The following is a 25,132-nucleotide window of genomic DNA, read 5'->3' on the forward strand; positions in this document are numbered from 1 at the left end:
AGATAGAGGGGGGGGATGGGGATAGATAGATAGGGGGTGGATGGGGATAGATAGATAGATAGAGGGGGTGGATGGGGATGGATAGATAGAGGGGTGGATGGTGATAGATAGATAGAGGGGGTGGATGGGGATAGATAGATAGATAGAGGGGGGTGGATGGGGATAGATGGGGATAGATAGATAGAGGGGGTGGATGGGGATAGATAGATAGATAGATAGAGGGGGTGGATGGGGATAGATAGATAGATAGATAGAGGGGGTGGATGAGGATAGATAGATAGAGGGGGTGGATGGGGATAGATAGATAGAGGGGGTGGATGGGGATACATAGATGGGGTGGATGGGTATAGATAGATAGATAGAGGGGGTGGATGGGGATAGATAGATGGATAGAGGGGGTGGATGAGGATAGATAGATAGATGGGGTGGATGGGATAGATGGATGGATGGATGATCGGTGGATGGGGATAGATAGAGGGGGTGGATGGGGATAGATAGATAGATAGAGGGGTGGATGGGGATAGATAGATAGATAGAGGGGGTGGATGGGGATAGATAGATAGATAGAGGGGGTGGATGGGGTAGATAGATAGATAGAGGGGTGGATGGGGATAGATGGATAGATAGATAGAGGGGGTGGATGGGATAGATAGATGGATGGATGATGGGTGGATGGGGATAGATAGATAGATAGAGGGGGTGGATGAGGATAGATAGATAGATGGGGTGGATGGGGATAGATAGATGGATGGATGGATGGGGATAGATGGGGATAGATGGATAGAGGGGGTGGATGGATGGGGATAGATAGATAGATAGAGGGGGGTGGATGAGATAGATAGATAGAGGGGGGTGGATGGGGATAGATAGATAGAGTGGGTGGATGGGGATACATAGATAGAGGTGGTGGATGGGGATAGATAGATAGATAGAGGGGGTGGATGGGGATAGATAGATAGATAGAGGGGGTGGATGTGGATAGATAGATAGATAGAGGGGGTGGATGGGGATAGATAGATAGATAGAGGGGTGTGGATGGGGATAGATAGATAGAGGGGGTGGATGGGGATAGATAGATAGATAGAGGGGGTGGATGGGGATAGATAGATAGATGGGGTGGATGGGATAGATAGATAGATGGATGGATGGATGATGGGTGGATGGGGATAGATGGATGGATGGATGGATGGTAGGTGGATGGGGATAGATGGGGATAGATAGATAGAGGGGGTGGATGGGGATAGATAGATAGATAGATAGAGGGGTGGATAGATAGATAGAGGGGGTGGATGGGGATAGATAGATAGAGGGGGTGGATGGGGATACATAGATAGAGGTGGTGGATGGGGATAGATAGATAGATAGAGGGGGTGGATGGGGATAGATAGATAGATAGAGGGGGTGGATGGGGATAGATAGATTGATAGAGGGGTGGATGGGGATAGATAGATAGATAAAGGGGTGGATGGGGATAGAGAGGGGGATGGGGATAGATAGAGGGGTGGATGGGATAGATAGAGGGGGTGCACTGGGATAGATAGGGGTGGATGGGGATAGATATATAGATAGAGGGGTGGGGTGGATAGATAGATATATAGAGGGGGTGGATGGGGATAGATAGATAGATAGAGGGTGGATGGGGATAGATAGATAGATAGAGGGGATGGATGATAGATAGATAGAGGGGGGGATGGGGATAGATAGATAGATAGAGGGGGATGGGGATAGATAGATAGATAGATAGAGGGGTGGATGAGGATAGATATAGTATGAGGGTGGATGGGATAGATAGATAGAGGGGGTGGATGGGGATACATAGATAGAGTGGGTGGGTGGGGATAGATATAGGGGGTGGATGGGGATAGATAGATAGATAGAGGGGTGGATGGGGATAGATAGATAGATAGAGGGGGTGGATGGGGATAGATAGATAGATAGAGGGGTGGATGGGGATAGATAGATAGAGGGGTGGATGGGGATAGATAGATAGAGGGGGTGGATGGGGATAGATAGATAGATAGATAGATAGAGGGGGTGGATGGGGATAGATAGATAGAGGGGGTGGATGGGGATAGATAGATAGATAGAGGGGGTGGATGGGGATAGATAGATAGATAGAGGGGGTGATGGGGATAGATAGATAGATAGAGGGGGTGGATGGGGATAGATAGATAGATAGAGGGGGTGGATGGGGATAGATAGATAGAGGGGGTGGATGGGGATAGATAGATAGATAGAGGGGGTGGATGGGGATAGATAGATAGAGGGGGTGGATGGGGATAGATAGATAGATAGAGGGGGTGGATGGGGATAGATAGATAGATAGAAGGGGTGGATGGGGATAGATAGAGGGGGTGGATGGGGATAGATAGAGGGGGTGGATGGGGATAGATAGATAGATAGATAGATAGAGGGGGTGGATGGGGATAGATAGATAGATAGATAGAGGAGGTTGATGGGGATAGATAGATAGATAGAGGGGGTGGATGGGGATAGATAGATAGAGGGGGTGGATGGGGATAGATAGAGGGGGTGGATGGGGATAGATAGATAGATAGAGGGGGTGGATGGGGATAGATAGATAGATAGAGGGGGTGGATGGGGATAGATAGATAGAGGGGGTGGATGGGGATAGATAGATAGATAGAGGGGGTGGATGGGGATAGATGGGGATAGATAGATAGAGGGGGTGGATGGGGATAGATAGATAGATAGATAGAGGGGGTGGATGGGGATAGATAGATAGATAGAGGGGGGTGGATGGGGATAGATAGATAGATAGAAGGGGTGGATGGGGATAGATAGAGGGGGTGGATGGGGATAGATAGAGGGGGTGGATGGGGATAGATAGAGGGGGTGGATGGGGATAGATAGATAGATAGAGGGGGTGGATGGGGATAGATAGATAGATGGGGTGGATGGGATAGATAGATGGATGGATGATGGGTGGATGGGGATAGATAGATGGATGGATGGATGATGGGTGGATGGGGATAGATAGATAGATAGAGGGGGTGGATGGGATAGATAGATAGATGGGGTGGATGGGATAGATAGATAGAGGGGGGGATGGGGATAGATAGATAGATAGGGGGGTGGATGGGGATAGATAGATAGATAGAAGGGGTGGATGGGGATAGATAGATAGAGGGGGTGGATGGGATAGATGGGGATAGATAGATAGAGGGGGTGGGGATAGATAGATAGATAGAGGGGGTGGATGAGGATAGATAGATAGAGGGGGTGGATGGGATAGATAGATAGAGGGGGTGGATGGGGATAGATAGAGGGTGGATGGGGATAGATAGATAGATAGGGGGTGGATGGGGATAGATAGATAGATAGAGGGGGGTGGCTGGGGATAGATAGATAGAGGGGGTGGATGGGGATAGATAGATGGATGGATGGATGATGGGTGGATGGGGATAGATAGATGGATAGAGGGGGTGGATGGGGAGAGATAGATAGAGGGGTGGATGGGGATAGATATATAGATAGAGGGGGTGGATGGGATAGATAGATAGATAGAGGGGGTGGATGGGGATAGATAGATAGATAGAGGGGGTGGATGGGGATAGATAGATAGATAGAGGGGGTGGATGGGGATAGATAGATAGAGGGGGTGGATGGGGATAGATGGGGATAGATAGATAGAGGGGGTGGATGGGGATAGATAGATAGAGGGGGTGGATGGGGATAGATAGATAGATAGAGGGGTGGATGGGGATAGATAGATAGAAGGGGTGGATGGGGATAGATAGATAGAGGGGTGGATGGGGATAGATGGGGATAGATAGATAAAGGGGGTGGATGGGGATAGATAGATAGATAGATAGATAAAGGGGGTGGATGGGGATAGATAGATAGATAGAGGGGTGGATGGGGATAGATAGATAGATAGAGGGGTGGATAGATAGATAGGGATGGAGAGACAGAGGGATGCATGGGGATGGAATGATAGAGGGGGATGGATGGATAGGGGATGGATGGAGATGGATAGACAGTGGGGTGTGTACAGGGATGGATGGATAGGGGGTGTATGGGGATGGACAGATAGAGGGGTGTATACGGGGACAGCTATCTATGACCCCAAGCGACACCAGGTCGGCCCCCATGTGCCTTCCCCCAGCCCGCAGCCCCCTACCTTTGCCCTCCCGCAGCTCCAGGGTGCGGTAGCCCTCGATCCACTGGTAGCAGGGGAAGCGGTAGGTCTGGCCGTGGGGGGAGATGACCTCCACGAAGCTGCAGTACCAGTTGTCGGTGGGGTAGAAGGAGTAGGGCTCCTTGTGGAGCCGCACCAGGACGATGTCCCCCAGCCAGCGCCGGCAGCACAGCTGGAACTCCTCCACCTGCAGCGGGGCGGGGCGGGGACGACAACCAGAGCGTGAGGGTGTGACTCAGGGGTTAACCGTCAGCCTCTGTCTCCCTCTCCCCAAATAAAAAACTTGCTGACCTCCGTTGTGTGGAAGTCTCCAAGGAAACACAGCTCGGCTAAATCACTGTTGCAACTACTCTTCTGCTCAGCACCTGCCTTTCGTTAGCCCGGAGGTAGAGGCCAAGTTTTCCGGTTTGAGGTGGCTCAGCATAGCCGAGCAGTGTATAGGAGAAGGTCACAATCCCTTTAAAGCCTTTGGGGGGTGCCCACCGTACTTTAGAAGCTGCCAGAAACGGGTCAGAGCAGCCGCGTGCGTCTAAGCTCGGACTCGGTTAAAGCAAAGGCCAGTGTCCTGCGGCCTGCTAATTTTTGCAGCCGCGGCCCCAGCTGCTGAGGTTTGGCCCTGACGCCTGGGGGAGGAGATCCTCCGCTGGGCGTGAGCAAATCCAGGTTGCTTCATTGTGCCGGCAGAACCACGGACACCAACGGAGATTGGGGCCCCCCCCATTCGATCGGGCGTTGCACCGACGCCGATGGAGCTCGGGGCTCTGGCTGGCCAGGGCGCGGTGCCGGCACGGCGACAGCCCTTGCTCCTGGCCTCCTCAGACACGGCTTGGGAGGAGGCCGAAGGCCCAGGAGGAGACTCCACTGTTTCTACCCCCCCCCAGCGAGCCTTGTCTGTCACAGCCCACACTCAGAAGGGGCCCCAGCCACTGGACTGTGGCCCTGAGCCCCCCGGCCTCCCCCCAAGTCCCTGCCCCCTGCTCTCTCCTCTCTGCCTCTCCCCCACTCTCTCTTCTTTCCACCCCCCCACCTGATTTTTGCACCCCTCCGCCCCCTCCCTCCCAGTCCCTCCTCTCTGCCCCTCCTCCACACTCTCCATCTGTCCCCCACCATCTGCTGCTCGCACCTCTGTGCCCCCTCCCCACCAATCACTTCTCTCGGCCCCCCCATTGCTCTCCACCCCTCTCCCACACCCGCTCCTTTCTGCCCCTCCCCTGCGACCCACTGCTCACTCCTCTCCACCCTTCCTCCCCTCCCTGGAGTGGGGGGCAGAGCGGTGGGGTGGGGCCTTGGGGCACAGTCAGGGTGTGGGGCCACAGTCTGGGCACCAGGGCCCCTGAACGGTTAATTCAGCCCTGGGGCTGACGTCAGCGAGACAGACCCAAAGCAGAGTCAGTATGAAGGTGCCTCTCTGTCGCCAGCTAAAGTTGGACCGATAAAAGATAAAAGATCACCTGCCCTCCTACCCTGGGCCAGACACAGCTACCCCAGCTCGGCAAACTACACAGGCCGGCCTTGTACGTGGGGCCGACAAGGTGGCTACCCGTGTCTAGAAGGTAAAAAGACAACAGGATCCTCTGGATTGATTTCGCTCGGACTTGCGTTCGGTATTCAAACGATTTTCTGGACGCAACGGGCAACTTCTGGTTAACCTTCGGCCACACTGGAGAAGGGGAAACGAGAGGCGTCGACACGCGAGGGTCGAAAGGGCGTGTTTCGGTCCTAGCGCAGCGGCAGATCGGCGCGGTGTGGAAAGGCAGTGGTTTGAGATCGGCGTGCTGAAGTGGTGCCCCCGTCCCAGATCGGAACGGCTTGGCCTCGTTGTTCTGAATCAGACTGGGGAAGGGTGGGAGTTTCCTCCCTGACGGGAAGCTGGTGGTTTTAGCACCAGAGGTCCTGGGTTCGAGACCGGCCGGCGTTGTTACCAGATTTGCTGGTCACTTTGGGGTGTGCTCATTATGTGTGTGTGTGTGGGGAAGGTTCTGTAATTCTATCAATGTGCTGCTTGTATCACGTGTGTTTTCATAAGGATTTCTACTTCTCCCTTTTGCATGTCCCCTCCCAATGGAGCTACCTTGCAGGCCCTAGGTTCCCCAGGGCTGGGTTCCTCCCCAGAACCAGATGAACACACACACACACAAAACAGAGAGGACCGGGTCAATCAACACTCTCAAGCTGACCCCATATATGTCCCTGGACTCAGCAGACTGGGTCAAGCAGCCCTTCCAAGCTGCCGCCCTGGTTCAACACGTCCCTATCCCCACTTTCACGTCACAGTTGTACTGGTAGTAACCCACCCGCTGAGCAAACCCCGGAGTATTTGGAGCGCTACAGGGATCTTTAGCTTAGGTAAGAGGAGCATTGCTGCAGAGTAAGCCACAAAAGTGATTTATTGAATAATAGTGATAGCCACGCAAGAAGAACCTAAACCAACATCACTGTTGTGTTATTAAAGGTTTGCAAAAGTAAAACTCTACCTGATCAAACAAGTTATACCTGGGGTAGAAAAGAAAAGAGAGAGAGAGAGTTGGGATCTTACCCACTCCATGAAGCTTGGACTGGTCGGGGTTCCCTGGTGATGGTTTTTCGCCTTCCTCTGCAGCGTGGGACACGGGTCACTTGCTGGAGGATTCTCTGCAGCGTGAGGTCTTCAAACCACAATTTGATGACTTCAATAACTCAGACACAGGTTAGGGGTTTGTTATAGAAGTGGATGGGTGAGATTCTGTGGCCTGCATTGAGCAGGGGGTCAGACTAGATGATCATAAATGGTCCCTTCTGACCTTAAAGTCTGTAAGTCTATGATGGTGGTAGCTCAGGGTCCTGAGTGCTGGAGACAGGCAAAGCCCCCAGCACGATCAGTCAGGAGAAGATGAAATCCCGGTGGAACTGTTGCAGAGTTTGGATCCAGGCATCCGAACACTTACTGGAGTGTGGGTAGGCTTTTTGGTAGGGAAACAACAATGGTTCAAGGGAGAACATGAGATTTGTTTATGGGTAAACTCAAGGGTTTTCTTTAGGCTAGACAATAGGAGCTGATCACTCTTGGCTATGGACCGCGTTCCTGCCAGGGAGCTCACAATGCAATTAGGTTGCTTCAGTCGTTTGGATATCAATCAAGGATTCATTACTAGAATTGGTCTGATAACTGCTGAGCTGGGTGTGGGCAGGCGTAGGTCTATTAACATCTGGAGCAGAGCTCCCCCATGATGCATTGCGTCCCTGCTTTTCTGGACCCAGAGTTCAGTGCGGTTCTTGCCTTGGAATCTCTGTTCTCCATTCTGTAGGCTAATGGAGATGCCTCCTTGTCCCATCTTCGATGCAAATGAGTCTGGGGGAGTTGCCTTAATCCGGTCACCCTTGTCAGGAGGGGTCTAGGTGTGTCTCCCACCGCTCTTCACTGTTCTGTGTAAGTCTTTCCTCTGATCGGTTTTCATTCAAGCAGAGGCTGGGCAGGGGCAGGGGTGTCCTTCATGAGTCAGACAGGCTGGATATTGCGCCCTGGTTCCCCAAGAACACAGAGCTGACTGGTATCAGCGTCCATCAGCAGTGCTCTGTCATGGGCAGGCCGGGAAGGGAAAGTCTCCTGATCCGGTTCCCCCAGGGGAGAATCAGGCAGCCGAACCTGTTCTTCAGTCAGCTCAGCCTCCATGCCCCTGGGTCTTCAGCTACCATACAATCCAGTTCAGCACAGGGGCGGGAGAGAAGGCACAGCTGGATCTGTGTTTGACTGAGGCCAGAGAAGGTGAAGGCCAGATCCCAGCCAATGTCAATGGGCGTCTCTCCATTGGAGTCAATGGGGCCAGATCCCAGCCGATGTCAATGGGCGTCTCTCCATTGGAGTCAATGGGGCCGGATCCCAGCCGGTGTCAATGGGCATCTCTCCGTTGGAGTCAATGGGGTCGGATCCCAGCCGGTGTCAATGGGCATCTCTCCGTTGGAGTCAATGGGGCCGGATCCCAGCCGATGTCAATGGGCGTCTCTCCATTGGAGTCAATGGGGCCAGATCCCAGCCGATGTCAATGGGCGTCTCTCCATTGGAGTCAATGGGGCCAGATCCCAGCTGGAGTAAATCAGCATAGCTCAGTTGACTCCCATGTTTTTAAACAGGCTGCTTTTCCAAGGGTCCCCACTGGGGGAGTTGTTCCCACTCCCCTTTGTTGTGGGGGAATTAATGATCTCCGGGACAGTACTAGGGTTTCCTCCCCGCCCCCCCCATTTGGGTGGATCATTCCATCCAGGCCCACTATGGTGCTGAGCTGCCCATTCCAGCCTCCAGCCATGGAGGGAATCTCCCTCCGGGAGCAATCGCAGGATGTGATCAATGCACCAAACACCTCCGTGGGAAACGGGCAACTTTGGGGCTGTCTTCAGGAGAACAAGGCTGAGCTGAGGAGGAATACAGGTGGCCAGGAACCAGAACTCCTGGGTTCTGTTCCCAGCCCTGGGAGGGGAGTGGGGTCCAAAGGGACCAAGAGAGGGAGCTGGAGCCAGGACTCCTGGGTTCTGTCCAACAAACTCACTGTGTCAGTAGGCAAATTTCATTCTTCTTGCAGTGACTCAGGTTCCCTGTCTTTGAAGCAGGCTCTGTAATTTCTATGTGCATCACACCAGGCGTGTAACCTGCATTTAATACTCCATTTTCCTCCCCACCTTAATTTTTCTTGTTTATTTGCTCGGTGAGTTTGTCAGTTCAGGGAGCGATTCACACTCTGTGCTGGTGTGGGGGAGTCTGGGCAGCGTCCGGCATGGCGGAGCACTGATCTTCGTCAGAGCGGTCTGGGCAGTGCCTGGTACAACAGGGCCCTGATCTTGGGCAGGGGGGGTCCGAGCAGTGCTTGGCACACTGTGGTCCTGTTGTAATAAATATAAAGACCAGGTGGGTGGTGTCTCTTATTCTGCTGGAGACGGGATGCTTTTTTGGAAGTCAGCCTATGAATCCACAAAGAAATATTGGAACGCCTGCCGTGGATCAGATCCATGGGCCCATCTACCCGGGCCTGCTGCCTCCTCCTTGAGCTCCCAGATCATACCAGGTGCCCATCTACCCGGGTATCCTGCCTGCTCCTTGCTTCCCGGATCATACCAGGGGCCCATCTACCCTGGCATCCTGCCTCCTCCTTGGACTCCTAGATCATACCATGGGCCCATCTACCCTGGCATCCTGCCTCCTCCTTGAGCTCCGGGATCAGACCATGGGCCCATCTACCTCGGCATCCTACCTGCTTCTTGCTTCCCAGATCAGACCATGGGCCCATCTACCTCGGCATCCTACTTGCTTCTTGCTTCCCAGATCAGACCATGGGCCCATCTACCCCGGCACCCTGCCTGCTCCTTGCTGAGCCAGATCAGACCATGGGCCCATCTACCCCGGCATCCTGCCTGCTTCTTGCTGCCCTGGGTCAGCCCCATGGGCCTATTTAACCCAGTGTCCTGTCTCCCACAATGTCCAGTCCCAGCTGCTTGAAAGCAAGAAACCTCATCAAGGAGCAAGTTGTGATAACCTGCCCGTAAATGCCATTTGTGTCTCATCCCCAGTCGCTCAGGGACTGGAGGGAGAGCAGGGATCTGAGGGTGAACAATCCCCGCCCCTGTTTATTGTGGCAAGTGGAAAACCCAATGCCGTTACGGTTGTTCATAGAAATATTTAATCCTCTTGCAAAGCCACCTCCACTCAGTAGCCCTGAATCCTGGATGGGGAGAACATAAAGTCCTTTCACCCGATGAAGTTTTGCCACTTTCGTTGACTGTCACGGGTTTTTTTTTTTGCCATTATTATGGTTATTACATTGAGGCAGCAGCGGTCCTGGTCATGGACTGGCAGCCCGTTACGCTAGGGCCTGTACCTCTTGAGAGAACGGTGCAGAATTAACGCCCGGTCGAGGGCAGCGGGGGATACTCCGTCACTGGTAATTTTGCACTTGCCTGGTTTGCTGTAATTTCCACTGGTTAATTACACTTCCTGTTAAGAAATTGGTGTCTTATTTACCCAGTTTTAGCTTCCTGACACTGGCTTTTCTTAGACCTGTCTCCGCTAGAGGGAAGGCCCCTCTGTGGTCACATTTCTGCAACTTACAGCGTGGGACCAAATCACCCCTCGTCCTTCTCTTTGTGAAGCTACACGGGCCAAGCTCCTGGCATCTGTCTCGCTAGGGCAGGTTTTCCAGGCCCTTCATCGTTCTTGCAGCTCTTCTCTGACTGCTCTCCAATTTATCCACATCCCTCTTGAACTGGGGGTGGGGGGTGGACCCCAGAACTGGACTTAGGGCCCCAGCAGCAGCCACCCCAGGGCCAAATCCTAATCTCTCTTGTTTGAGATTCCCCAGGATCACCTGAGCTGCTTCTTTGCTAGAGTGTCAGATTTCTTGGCGAGACGAGAACAGAAGTTTCCCCCCATCAATTTTCTCCGCTTGGCCTGTTCTTAACCTCTGCGAATCTGTGACAGCCTTCGGTTTGGATCCGAAGCCGCCAAAAGGCCGACCATCTGCTTCTTCCCTTGGGAGTCTGGTGCAGTGGTTAATTCTTCCAGATAGTTAACTTCCGCCTTGTTTCTAAATTGTGTTTTGCTGGCTTTAACTTCCAGATGTTGGGGCCTGTTGTGTCTTTCTCTGCTAAGACCCCAGGAATTTTCTCTCCATGTACGTCCTTACACCCTGGAATCAAGTCACCGCTCTGTCTCCCGTTTGAGAAGCGAAAGAAATCATAGAATATCAGGGTTGGAAGGGATCTCAGGAGGTATCTAGTCCAACCCCCTGCTCAAAGCAGGACCAATTCCCAACTAAATCAGGATCTTTCAGTCTTTCACTTTTTCCCCAGCGCTCGGACCATTTCAGCGGCTTTTCTCTGCCTCCCTCTCCAATCCATTTGTTTGATTTGATTCCTGGTTTCGTTAGCTGTAGTCACATTTTCAAGCTAGTCTCCGCCACTACGAAGGCTAGGCACTGCTCCCCTGCCCCCGCAAACGCTGAGATTCTCTCATGACTCCAGGCGCTTCATATTTTCCGTGTGCTTCTGTTTTTTTCTTTTTGAGCCATCTGTAATACTCATCTGCCACTCATCACCACCTCACACTCTGTAATTTTGCTTAGCCTCACCACACCTTCTAAGGCAGGGCTATGCTATTACCTCCATTGTGCTTATGGGGAAACTGAGGCAGAGACGGTCTAAGTAACGTGTTTAAGGTCACGCAGGAAGGTTGTAGCAGGACAGGGCACTGAACCCTCATCAACCACAGTCCAGCTGATGCCTCTAACCCAGTGGTCCCCAACCTTTTTCGTCTGGCAGGCACCAGACGATGAGCCGTGGAGGGCCATGGCGGCGGACGAGCATCCGCTGAAATTCTGCTGACAAGCGGCAACGTCACTAGGCATTACCACCGAAATATCACCAAAAATTAGCAGCATTTTGGCAGTGATGCCTCTGGATGACGCAGCTTGTCAGCGGCATTTCGGCAGATGCTTGTCCGCTGGCCAGTATGCGGGTGCACTTAGACGCCCTGGTGGGCACCCTGGCACCCGCGGGCACCACGTTGGGGACCCCTGTTCTAACCGCTGGACCACGGGTAGTCAATAAGCTGATCATAGGCCAAATCTGGACAGCCAGATGCTTTTGAACAGACCTCAAAACCTTTTATTTACTTCTATTATTATTGGGGATTTTATTATTAAATTCTCTGGAGGCTGGACCTTAACTAGACCTTGGCCAAGAAAGTTGGACCTTGACAAAAAAATGGACTACACCCGTTTGGACCATTCTGCCTAGTACCACTGTGTTAAAAACTTGATTTCTCAGTTTGGGGAATTGTGACAAACAAACAAAAAACCAGTGCCATTTCTGAGTGAAAGCAAAACAATGAAATCTTTGGGGAATCAGACAGGCAGGGGGAACATAATGGCGGGACGAAGGGTCCGAAGCGAAAAGTGTTGTTTCGATTTGGAGCATTGGAAAGAAGTTTTTTTTTCAACTTTCTTAAAAATAAAATTCAAGGAACAATCATTTTAAACTGAAAACAAAAGGAAAAGAGCTGCGGGGGGAGGGTGTTTTTTCAGGGTGCCCCTCCTAACCAAAACAATTTGGTAAAACTGACACAAATTTGCAAAAAAAAAAAAAAAAAAAAATTTTTAAGGGACATGGAATCTTCATTTTTCATTTAAAAAAACATCAAAAAACCTGTTTCCGTCCAAAAATTTCACGTAGCAAAAGCAGCAAAAGTTAGAAGATTTTCTCCACAGTACCAAGGGCTAAAAGTTTATATTGTAAAACTAAAGCTGAGATTCTTCCTAGCATGATCCTTCGATTCCGGGAGCTGCAGCTTTAAGAAAAGCAAAGTATCTCCAGACCCTTTCGCCCGCTCCAAGTTCATGGTTTTAGGCTAGTCTATGCAATCATGAGGGCTAGAGACTGAATGTTTTTTTTAAACAAAAAAGGCAGCATCTCCCATCATGATCTCATGACTCCAGAAGCTGGGGATTGATGATCAAAATTGATGGGGTGGATCTGGCCCCATTCTACTAGTACTCACCGCCCCGGGGTTGAAGTCCTTCCCGCAGTTGTCGAGGGGCTTCTTGTCGCTCTCCTCGTGCGTCCCCACCAGGGTGACGGAGATGGAACTGAAGGTCCCAGCTAGCAGGAAGTTCCCGGTGGCGACGCGGACTTTGTAGACGCCCATCGTAGTTGGTGAGGCAGGGAGGAGCGTATCGGGTGGGATTCCTTGGCCTGCTGTCTGCCCGTCCCGGAGATCCGGCGTCGTTATCTCCTGCTCCTGGACAGGCTGTAGTTTTTATATTCGCTGTTTGTCCTCGGTGACGCAGCTGTAGGTTCTTTGATGGCTCAGTCCAAGCCCAGCCCTCGGGGAGGACAAGGGCAAGGCAAATGGAGGCTGACTAAGCTAATTGGCACCTCCAACAAGCAACCTGCCTGCTGAGTTCCCCTCCTGCCGGACAGGATACCACGGCAAGGGTTGCCTTCCCAGAACCTCCAGCCGGTACGGGTCGGTTTCAGCCTTTCCTGACTCTAGCGGGGCTCCTAAAAAACAGCCTGGGCTGATTGGGGGAGCAGCCCCATCTGGGGCCACGTCCCCGATCAGACCTCAGCTATAAAAGGGCTGTGTGCCAGGGGCAGAGTCAGTCTCTCTCTTGCTCTGGAGGGAGAAGGACCGGGCTGCCTGGGAGCTCAGGGAACGGAGCAGGGCTGGGGAAAGGCCAGCGGAGCTGGGACGCTCCAGCCTGCGGGCCTGGTTAAAGGCCAGAGCAGGTAGTGGGGTTGCAGAGGCAGCCGGTGCAACCCCCCCTTGCCAATGACGAGTGGCCGTGACAGACTGCCCCGGTGAGAGGGGGCTAGGGGACGATCGGCAGTAGCCACTGAGGCAAGGCGGGGATAGAGGGGTGGGGGTACCCCGGGGAGGGCAGACCCAGAGTGTGGGGTACTGCTGGGGCAGAGCCCTGAGGTAAAGGGCACCGGGGTCCGGGCGGGACACGGGGCCAGCGGCGGGCGGGACACCGGCCTGCAGAGGGCGCTCCGGGCCGAAGCTGAGCTAATTCCCAGGATCACCAGCAGGAGGCGCCGCGCAGGGAGTCATCGTTTCGCTGCACCGACCAATTTCTGCCACCCCAGACACAGGCGCCGACTTTCTTCTTGCCGGGTGGGTGCTCAACCCCTCTCCGCCCCAAGGCCCCTGTTCCCCCCTTTCCCCAAGGCCCCACCCCCACTCTGCCTCTTCCCACCCCCATCTTGCCTTTTCCTACCTCCTTCTCCACCTCCTTCCATCCCTCTCTTGCCCCAGGCCCTGCCCCACTCCACCCCTTCCCCAATACCCACCCCCTCTCTGCCTCTTCCCACCCTGCCCCTCCTCTTCCTCCCCCTCCTCCACCTCTTCCCACCCCAGGGCTGCCCCCACTCCGCCCCTTCCCCAATACCCACCCCCTCTCTGCCTCTTCCCACCCTGCCCCTCCTCTTCCTCCCCCTCCTCCACCTCTTCCCACCCCTCCCTCACCCCAGGGCCTGCCCTCACTCCACCCCTTCCCCAATCCCCCACCCCTCTCTCTGCCTCATCCCACCCTGTCCCTCCTCTTCCCACCCCTCCCTCACCCCAGGGCTGCCCCCACTCCACCCCTTCCCCAATACCCACCCCCTCTCTGCGTCTTCCCACCCTGCCCCTCCTCTTCCTTCCCCTCCTCCACCTCTTCCCACCCCAGGGCTGCCCCCACTCCACCCCTTCCCCAATACCCACCCCCTCTCTGCCTCTTCCCACCCTGCCCCTCCTCTTCCTCCCTCTCCCCCACCTCTTTCCATCCCTCACTCCACCCCTTCCCCAATCCCCCACCCCTCTCTCTGACTCTTCCCACCCTGTCCCTCCTCTTCCCACCCCTTCCACACCCCAGGCCCTGCCTCACTCCACCCCTTCCCCAATCCCCACCCCCCTCTCTCATACTTCCCACTCTGCCTCTCCTCTTCCTCCCGCTCCCCCACCTCTTCCCACCCCAGGGTCCACCCCCACTCCACCCCTTCCCCAATACCCACCCCCTCTCTGCCTCTTCCCACCCTGCCCCTCCTCTTCCTCCCCCTCCTCCACCTCTTTCCATCCCCCACTCCACCCTTTCCCCCAATCCCACACCCCCTCTCTGCGTCTTCCCACCCTGCCCCTCCTCTTCCTCCCCTCCCCCACCTCTTTCCATCCCTCACTCCACCCCTTCCCCAATCCCCACCCCCCCTCTGCCTCTCCCCACTCCACCCCTCCTCTTCCTCCCCCTCCCCTGCCCCAGGGCCCACCCTCACTCCAATTCTTCCCCAATCCCCCACCCCCTCTCTGCCTCTTCCCACCCTGCCCCTCCTCTTCCTGCCCCCCTGCCCCATGTCTTCCTGCTCCCGCAGGGCTGATCGCGGTGGGTGGGAGAGGTGCTGACCGGTGGGGCGCACCGGCGGAGGGAGGCGCTGGTGGGAGGGGAGAGCCGGATTTAGGTGAAGACCCTTGCAGAGCGAAGCGAGCACAGGCGGCGTCCGACGCCCTGACCGTGGCGTGTAGCCCAGGCCTGATACCCTGGACAAACCCGAGGGCATTAAGCTCGTTATCACTGAGTTAACGAAACTCTGCTAAATGAGGGTTAACCCCTTGTCGGGGGGGGTGGTATTAAAAAGGCCACTGGACACAGGTTGTGGTGGCAGAGGAGGGGGCTTCTTTAGTCAGGCGGGATGAGGCAGAGTGGGGTTGAGGGTTTGGGGGAAGGGGCAGGATGGGGGCAGAACCGCCTCCATGCTCAGAGACACCTGGTGCGGGAGGTCATAGCTTTGGCTGGACCAACTTCTGCTGGTGAGAGAGAGGATCCTAGAAGATCAGAGCTGGAAGGGACCTCAGGAGGTATCTAGTCCAACCCCCTGCTCAAAGCAGGACCAATTCCCCAGACAGATTTTTACCCCAGTTCCCTAAATGGCCCCCTCGAGGACTGAACTTATAACCCTGGCTTTAGCAGGCCAATGCTCACTGAGCTATCCCTCCCGCTCTGGGGACAAGCCTTTGGGGGTGCAAGCTCGGAAACTCGTCCCTCCCGCCAGCAGGAGTTCCTCCACTAAAAGAGAATCTAGCATCCTGGGACCGACAAGGCTACAGCCAACCTGCGTACAGCTCCACAATCAGCCTTCCTAGAACCGCCCCGAATCAAACCCAGGCAGGACCAGTCATGCCCGGTTGCACCACCTCCATCCTTGGTTGAGTTTCCCCCGTGAAAAACCGGTCCCCTGGCCTCCACCTCTCTCTCTCTCTCTTTGTCATAGCTGGATGGCTTCTTGCAGAGGTTCAGCCCTTCCCTGCCATCAGTGGCCAAGTTATAAAATATCCAGGCAGTGAGAGGGAAGTCCCCCCGTATCCTTTAGAGAAAGTGTGTGTGGGGATCTTTGCACTAATCAAACACCCTTGTCCCACCACCTGGTCAATAGTGCAACACATAGTGGGAAACTGAGGCACGCACACATTAGTCCTACAGAAACATTTTTTAAAAATTCTCCACTTTGTCACCCTAGCTCCAGCTGGATTCTCCTGAGATCGACAGACTTCTGGGTAAAAGCTTGAGTCTTAAACTCACTCAGTGCCTTGTTCCTCAAATGGACAGGACCCCCAGGTTCCACAGGAGGACCTCATGAGTGGGGAACTGGTAGGCCCCATAAAACAAAGTGCTTGTTCTGAGCTGAAGGTCTGATGAGTTTGTAACCGCAAAGACACCCTTAGGGTGGAGTGATCCCTGGTGCGGCTTGTTAGCAGACGTGTAGGTGCCTGTGCTGTTTGTAATAGGTTTCCTCTGTCACGCTTTCGCCTACAGAGGAAAGCTGGCTCGTCCCGAAAGAGCCGGCTGGTAACATAAGTGCGGAAAGTTTCCCATTGTCAGTCTCCACAGAGAAAGCAAGTAGGGCTGTCTGGCCAATTGTCTTTGCTGGGAAATGCGCTGTAGAGGCAGGGGGCTGTGCACTGTGGAGATACCCTGGTGAGAAGGGTGTCAGAGGTGGGTCTCCACCTGAGAGAGGCAACAGGTGGGGCGCTGAAAGCCGAACCTGGGTGCCCTTGCTGGATCATCCAGGGGAAGGCCGAGTGCAGTTGCCCTGAATTATGGGGTTTGAGCATTGGCCTGCTAAACCCAGGGTTGCGAGTTCAATCCCTGAGGGGGCCATTTAGGCAACTGGGGTAAAAATCTGTCTGGGGATTGGTCCTGCTTTGAGCAGGGGGTTGGACTAGATACCTCCCGAGGTCCCTTCCAACCCTGATATTCTATGAGACATGGTGGCTGCAGTGGGATCTGCAACAATGTCAATGGCAGCAGTGCAAGGAAAAGCTGAGAGAGAGTCATCTCAACTGTCTTTTCAGAGAAAGGGAAGAGCCAAAAAGAGAGGCCAGGGCAGCTGGGAGGGAATGAATTACCAACAGCTGGAGAAAAATCAGCTGGTTGAGCTCTGCAGAGAAAGAGAAATGAGCCCCAAAGACAGAACACGATCACATCTGGTTGGTTTGCTGTGTGCTAATTAACAGCTGAGAGCTTCCAGCTCGTTTTCTCCCTGGACCAAGCTCCCCACAGAGCCTGACTGCCAGCGTCTGGGAGCAAGAGAAAGCAAAACAGAGCCAGCATGAGAGAGGAGAGGCCTCCCCGGTGATAACACACGTCCTACATCTCCCATTCGTCGGTCTCGGAATCCTGCCCAACAAACAACATCTCCTGCAAACACGGGTCTCGATGCCGGGCCTAACACAGAGGAAGAGTATTTCACTGGAGGGCTGGTTATGCCCTGTTCAATCTTCATCGACGCACGTCAGAGGTGGTTAGCACGTAACCCAGTGGAGTTTGCTTTTTGCCACTGGCACAGAGTCTGTACAAAATTGCCATACAAGTCTCAGCAAATTCAACGCCAGGTCGACCTGTGGAACTCTTTGCCACAGGATGTTGCGAAGGCCAAGACTACGAGTGAAACAGCATTTGGCTTCATTCTTGGGAATTGACTTTCTTTGGATTGGTTTGTATATCAAATAGAAACACATAACGAAGCGAGACTTCTAGAAATACACACACAAGATGGAAATAGCATCTAAATAACCAAATTCAATGATCATTATTTGTAAAATCTGGGGGGGGGGGGAGCAGGGGGAACAAAACACAAACAAACAAATCCCACCTCGGCCCCCAAAGCATGTAGAACATCAATTATTAAAGTGACTATATAGATAAATAAGTGAGATCGTGGCCTGTGTGTATCAGGGACTAATATATACTAAACTCCAAAGGTATGCAAGACCTTCAGCATTGTATTTTTCCAAGTGTGCCTATTAGTCATTTTTTCCCCATGAACTCAGGCGTACAGAGCTCACGAAGCTGGTCCGTGTATGAGGGGAGAATTGCAGATTTCAGTTTTGTCAAGCTTACTCTTAGCCACTAAGACATTTCTTAATGGGAACTGGTCATAACAAGCCATCTGGCAACCCTCCAATACACAAGAGTGGAGAAGGAGAGATGGCATAATGGAATCATAGAATATCAGGGTTGGAAGAGACCTCAGGAGGGATCTAGTCCATCCCCCTGCTCAAAGCAGGACCAATCCTCAACTAAATCATCCCAGCCAGGACTTTGTCAAGCCTGACCTTAAAAACCTCTAAGGATGGCTACTCTACCACCACCTCCCTAGGTTACACATTCCATCCTTTATGAGCTATCAGGCTCTCACTGAATATGGCATCCCAGGCACACAGGCATTTTTGGACAGTTACCGAGAAGGTGTGAAACGCTGGTATGTGGTTGTTTGCATCTGCAACTGCTTTGACTGATGTCTTGCCAATCTGACTTTAAACAACGGTCTGGAGTCCTGTTGCGCCTGTTTGATATCTCGTTCTGGAAGGAACTCAAGGTTAAAGACAGCCCTGACACATCCTGTGTCTCAGATACTGCTGGTGTCAATTCTAATTGTGGGTTCTCTGGTACAGATACCGCTTGCTAGGGTGATTCTTCCAATGTAGATGTCTGTTGTGTATCTGTGGTTGGCTTTGTACAGTCAGGTCTTAGGTGCCTTCTATTACATCTGTACTTTTCGCCGGTATGTGTCGCAATGTGATATACCCGTGTCTCCAGACCTGCCACCCTGGCCAGTTCTCTTGTGTCCATGGAGGCTGGCTTTCGGTGCTGGGATGATGGTTGGTCACCGTCTTTCCCATCGTTGCTTTAATATGGCATGGGCCCTCCAAGGTATTTGGGTTGTAGCAGTGAGTGTGAAGATGGAAGAGTGGTTTTCAGCCTTGTCCCTGTCAGCCACTGGGCCGGACAGTATTCCATATCTCTTGAAGACAAATTCTGCATAAGCTTGAAAGCTTGTCTCTTCCACCGACAAAAGTTGGTGCAATAAAAGATATTATGATTCTAGAACTGGAAGGGATCATCGAGAGGTCATCGAGTCCAGTCTTCTGCCCTCATAGCAGGACCAGATACTGTCTAGACCATCCCTGATAGACATTTATCTAACCTACTCTTAAATATCCCCAGAGATGGAGATTCCACAACCTCCCTAGTCAATTTATTCCAGTGTTTAATTATCCTGACGGTTAGGAACTTTTTCCTAATGTCCAACCTAAATTTCTCTTGCTGCAGTTTAAGCCCATTGCTTCTTGTTCTATCCTTAGAGGCTAAGGTGAACAAGTTTTCTCTCTCCTCCTTATGACACCCTTTTAGATACCTGAAAACTGCTATCACGTCCCCTCTCAATCTTCTCTTTTCCAAACTAAACAAACCCAATTCTTTCGGCCTTCCTTCATAGGTCATGTTCTCAAGACCTTTAATCATTCTTGTTGCTCTTCTCTGGACCCTCTCCAATTTCTCCACATCTTTCTTGAAATGTGGTGCCCAGAACTGGACACACTATTCCAGTTGAGGCCTAACCAGCGCAGAGTAGAGTGGAAGAATGACTTCTCGTAGCTTGCTCACAACAAAGCACATTATCTCAGCCACCTTGTCTTTCTCATATCCTGAGACCCACATGGCTACAACAACGCTGCAAACAACGATGGTGTGTGTCTCAGTTTCTGTCTCCTTGGTGCAGCCGTTTGGTGACACATTGATTTGATAGTCTACCTGGATCTCTCCATGAGATTGTGGCTATCCAGAGCTGCTGCAGTGAACGACTTTCACTCCTCAAGATCTTGAGAAGTTACCCATTTCCCTTCTTGCAAGTGGAACGTGATCAACTCGAATCAGGGATGCCACGTCTCTCAGTTTAGCAATAGCAGAATGGACTGACTTCCAGAAATTTGGAAAAGAAGCCATAAGATCCTAAGTCACAAAACTGGGTGACCAGGCAACAAAATGGCAGATGAAATTCATGCTGATAAATGCAAAGTAATGCACATTGGAAAACAATCTCAACTATACGTACAAAATGATGGAGTCTGAATTAGCTGTTAACACTCAAGAAAGATCTTGGAGTCATTGTGGATCATTCTCTGAAGACCTTCACTCAATGTGCCACGGCACTCAAAAAAGTGAATAGAATGCCGGGAATCATTAAGAAAGGGACAGATAATAAGACAGAAAATATCCTATTGCCTCTATATAAATCCATGGTATGCCCACGTCTGGAATACTGTGAGCAGATGTGGTTGCCCCATCTCAAAAAAGAGATATCGGAATTGGAAAAGGTTTAGAAAAGGGCTACAAAAATCCTGAGGGGCATGGAATAGCTTCCGTATGAAGAGAGATTAATAAGACTGGGACTTTTCAGCTGAGAAAAGAGATGACTATGGGGGGATATGCTAGAGGTCTATAAAATCATGACTGGTGGGTAGAAAGTAAATAAAGAAGTGTTACTTACTCCTTCTCATAACACAAGAACTAGGGGTTACCAAATGAAATCAATAGACAGCAGATTTAAAACAAACAAAAGGCAGTACATCTTCACGCCATGCACAGTCAACCTGTGGAACTCCTTGCCAGAGGCTGCTGTGAAGGCCACGACTATAACAGGGTTCAAAAAAGAACTAGATAAGTTCATGGAGGATAGGTCCATGAGTGGCTATTAGCCAGGATGGGCAGGGATGGTGTCCCTAGCCTCTGTTTGCCAGAAGCTGGGAATGGGCCACAGGGGATGGATCACTTGATGATTCCCTGTTCTGTTCATTCCCTCTGGGGCACCTGGCATTGGCCACTGTCGGATGACAGGACAGTGGGCTGGAGGGATCATTGGTCTGATCCAGTGTGGCCATTCTTATGTTCTTACGTGTATTACAGAGAGAATGGGTTGAAATTGGACCACGTCCGGGGGAGAGCAACAAAAAGGCTCAGCAGTTTAGAAAAGCTGGTCTACGAGGAAAGGTTATAAAAAACGGGCATGTTTAGTCTTGGGAAAGACGACTGAGGAGGGATCCAATAACCGCCTTCAAATATGATAAGAGCTGTTATAAAGATAATTGTTCCCCATGTCCACAGAAGACAGGACAGGAAGTAAGGGGTTTAATCTGCAGCGAGGGAGATTTAGGTTAGATATTCGGAAAAACTTTCTAACGCTAATGATAGTTAAGCCCTGGAATAGGTGGTTGGTCCTGCTTTGAGCAGGAGGTTGGACTAGATGATCTCCTGAGGTCCTTTCCAACCCTGATCTGCTATGATTCTAGGTATCCAAGAACGGTTGTGGAATCAGCATCATTGGAGGGTTTTAAGAAGAGTTGGACAAATACCAACCAGGGAGGGTCTAGGTTTACTTGGTCCTGCCAGTCCAACATGTCTACGATTAATGGTATCCCGTGAGCTACTTAACATGGGGGCAGGTGGGTTTTTTTCCAATTAACACTTTGTGGAGAGGTGAGTGCCGCAAATTTTGGCTCCTCTTCAGCCGTCATCCCCCGAGGAGAATGAGGAGGAGCTTGGAGCTGATATGAACAAGTCAAGTCACACCGGAAAGTGTCAAGGTGGCATTGTTACTCCTCACTTGCGTGTTTGTTTTACTACAGAATCTGGAAATACTCGGGACTGAACTAAAGAATAAAAGTGCGTGTGATACTTAAACCCTCTTTAAGAGACTAGATTATCCCTGAGGTACGTTTGGGCCTGGGAAATCTCTGAATGCCCCACCCCCTTCATTTTTCCAAACACATGGGGAAGCTAAACCTCTGTCCCATAGCATTGTAGGGTGGCCCAAGGGCCTGGCAGTCAGCTGACCTGGTTTCAATTCCCCGATCTGCTGGCTGATCGCAGATGACTCCCTTTTGCCTTTGCATGAATAGAACACCTATAAAATGAGGTTAAGGAGACTGGGCTCCATTGCGATCGCTGGGTGAAATCTGCCAGGGATTATCCTGAGAGCCCCATGATGCCAGGGGCCAGCTGGAGAGGAAAGCGAATTCCAACCACTCCAAGGAATTTAAAAGGCGTGAGTTGGGGGTGGGTGATCAGTGAGATCCGACTCAGCTGAGGGTCTGCCAGGTGCCGTAACTTCATATGTAATCCCGAACTCTCACCTAGGGTGTCTCCTCTGTAGCTCCACAGACTCTGAGGCCAGAAGGACCGATTGTGTTCATCTAGTCTGACCCCCCTACCCCAGCACAGGCCAGAGACCTGCTCTCAAAGCACCTCTCAGCACAGATCAGCTAGCGGAAACATCCCATCGAGACTGAAAAAATGGAGCGTGTTATACGTTGGCAGCCAGTCCCGGGTTTATAATGGAACCAGCAATGGAGCTTGCACTGCACCCTGAAACCCTCTCTGGCTTCTCCCGCCCACGATCCTGCTCCTCTCTGCCCCCCAACCAGACCCCAGTGCACCTCCGGCTCCAAGCAGTCTCTGCTTCCCACCACCTGGGGGGGCCCACCTGTCTCCCCGGAGCTGAGCTGCCTGGGACTGGTGCAGAAGCCTGGCCAGTCTCAGCCTGTTGTGGTGGGGGGACAGTGTGGGGGGCTTGGCTGGGTCCCTCCAGGCAGGTGGGTCCTGAGGGAGCCTGGCTGAGACACCTGCCTGGCTTATCATGCCAGAGCTATTCCTCACTCCGGAACCAGCCCTGGCTGTGCTGGTGGCTCCACCCGCCAGACACAGTCAACATCCCACAGGGCCGGTGAGTATTATATTGTTCCCGTAGTGCCTAGAGGCCCCAGCTGAGACCACGGCCCCTAGGTACTTTACATCTCTAGCCTTAAGACCCTATTCAACCCTAAACTTAACTGCAAGTATTAAAATTAACCCCTCCACATAACTGTAACCCTATACCACATCCCTAACCCTAAAACTAACCCCTACCCATAACTGTAACCCTAGACCCTACCCCAACAATAAATCGAACCCCTACCCATAACTGTAATGCTATACCTCACCCCAACCCTAAATCTAACCCCTACCAATAACTGTAATTCTATACCCCATCCCTAACCCTAAATCTAACCCTTATCCATAACCATAACCCTATACCCCATTCCATAACCCTAAAACTAACTCCTACCCTTAATTGTAACCCTATATCCCATCCCTAAACCTAAAACTAACCCCCAACCATAACTGTAAACCTATATCCTATCCGGTATCAGGGGGTAGCCATGTTAGTCTGTATCCACAAAAAACAACAAGGAGTGTGGGGCACCTTAAAGACTGAGGGTACGTTCAGACTACCCTCCCTATTGGCGGGTAGCGATCAATTTATCGGGGATCGATATATAGCGTCTCATCTAGATGCGAAATATTGACCCCCAAACGTGCTCCCCATTGACTCCGGAACCCCACCGGAGCGGAGTCAACAAGGGCGCCGCGGACGTCGATCCCGCTCCGTGAGGACCCGAGGTAAATCTATCCAAGATATTTCAGCTACGCTATTCACGTAGCTGAAGTTGCCTATCTTGGATCGACAGCCCCCCCTAGTGTAGACCAGCCCTAACAGATTTATTTGGGCATAAGCTTTCGTGGGTAAAACACCTCACTTCTTCAGATGCTTGGAGTGAAAATTACAGCGGCAGGCATTATACAATGACACAAGAAGAGAAGGGAGCTACCTTACAAGTGGAGAACCAGTGTTGACAGGGCCAATTCGATCAGGGTGGATGTAGTCCACTCCCAGTAATAGATGAGGGGGTGTCAATACCAGGAGAGGCAAAGCTGCTTTCGTAATGAGCCAGCCACTCCAAGGCCCTGTTAAAGCCCGAATTAAATTTGCAAGTGAATTTTAGTTCTGCTGTTTCTCTTTGAAGTCTGTTTCTGAAGTTTTTTTTGTTCAAGAATAGTGACTTTTAAATCTGTTATAGAATGACCAGGGAGGTTGAAGTGTTCACCTACTGGCTTTTGTATCTTACCATTTCTGATGTCCGATTTGTGTCCATTTATTCTTTTACGTAGGGACTGTCCGGTTTGGCCGATGCACATGACAGAGGGGCATTGCTGGCACATGATGGCATATATCACGCTGGTAGATGTGCAGGTGAACAAGCCTCTGATAGTGTGGCTGATGTGGTCGGGTCCTCTGATGGTGTCGCAGGAGTAGATATGGGGACAGAGCAGGCAATGAGGTTTGCTACAGGGATTGGTTCCTGGGTTGGTGTTTCTGTGGTGTGTAATGGCTGCTGAGTATTTGCTTCAGGTTGGGAGGTTATCTATAAGCGAGGGCTGGCCTGTGTCCCAAGATCTGTGAGAGTGAGGGATCATTTTCCAGGATAGGTTGTAGATCGTTGATAATGCGCTGGAGAGGTCTTAGCTGGGGGCTGCACGTTATGGCCAGGGCTGTTCTGTTATTTTCCTTGTTGGGCCTGTCCTGTAGTAGGTGACTTCTGGGTACCCATCTCGCTCTGTAAATCTGTCTCCTCACTTCCCAAGGTTGGTATTGTAGTTTTAAGAATGATTGATAAAGATCTTGTAGGTGTTTGTCTCTGTCTGAGGGATTGGGGCAAATTCAGTTGTATTTTATGGCTTGGCTGTAGATCGTGTGATGTGTCCTGCATGGAAGCCCTATCCCTAAGCCTAAAACTAACCCCTAACCATAACTGTAGCCCTATACCTCATCTCTAACCCTATAAGCAACCACCAACCATAACTGTAATCCTATACAAAATCCCTAACCCTAAAACTAATCCCTAACCACAGCTGTAACCCTATACCACATCCATAACCCTAAAACTAACCCACAACCATTACTGTAACTCTATAGCCTACTCCTAACCCTAAATCTAACTCCTACACATAACTGTGACCCTTTACTCCATACCTAAACCTAAAACAAAGCCCAAACCATAATTGTAAACCTATACCCCATCCCTAACCCTAAAAATAACCTTTACCCATAACTGTAACCCTATAACCCACTCCAATCCTAAACCTAACCCTTAACAATAACTGTAACCTTATACTCCATTGCTAACCCTAAAACTAATCCCAAATCATAATGGTAACCTATACTGCAACCCAAACCCTAAATCTAACTCCTACCCATTCTGGTAACCTACACCCCATTCAATAATCCTAAAACTAACCCCAAACAATAACTGTAACCTTAGGC

At 51.6% G+C, this 25,132-nt stretch overlaps 1 protein-coding gene across 1 annotated transcript in view; it reads right to left on the bottom strand.

The window, feature by feature from the left end:
- The window catches only part of ALOX12B (arachidonate 12-lipoxygenase, 12R type), a 31,129-nt gene extending 18,269 nt beyond the window's left edge, over positions 1-12,860 (bottom strand). The window contains exons 1-2 of the mRNA XM_030546265.1: positions 12,681-12,860; positions 4,145-4,349 (exon numbers count right to left, since the gene is read on the bottom strand). Of these exons, the coding sequence (XP_030402125.1) occupies positions 4,145-4,349; positions 12,681-12,827 (352 nt within the window). The 5' untranslated portion in view covers positions 12,828-12,860. The remainder of the gene's footprint in view (positions 1-4,144; positions 4,350-12,680) is intronic.
- Positions 12,861-25,132: the final 12,272 nt, after the last annotated feature.

This window comes from Gopherus evgoodei, unplaced genomic scaffold, assembly GCF_007399415.2.
Source record: "Gopherus evgoodei ecotype Sinaloan lineage unplaced genomic scaffold, rGopEvg1_v1.p scaffold_43_arrow_ctg1, whole genome shotgun sequence".
Classification (NCBI taxonomy): domain Eukaryota; kingdom Metazoa; phylum Chordata; order Testudines; family Testudinidae; genus Gopherus; species Gopherus evgoodei.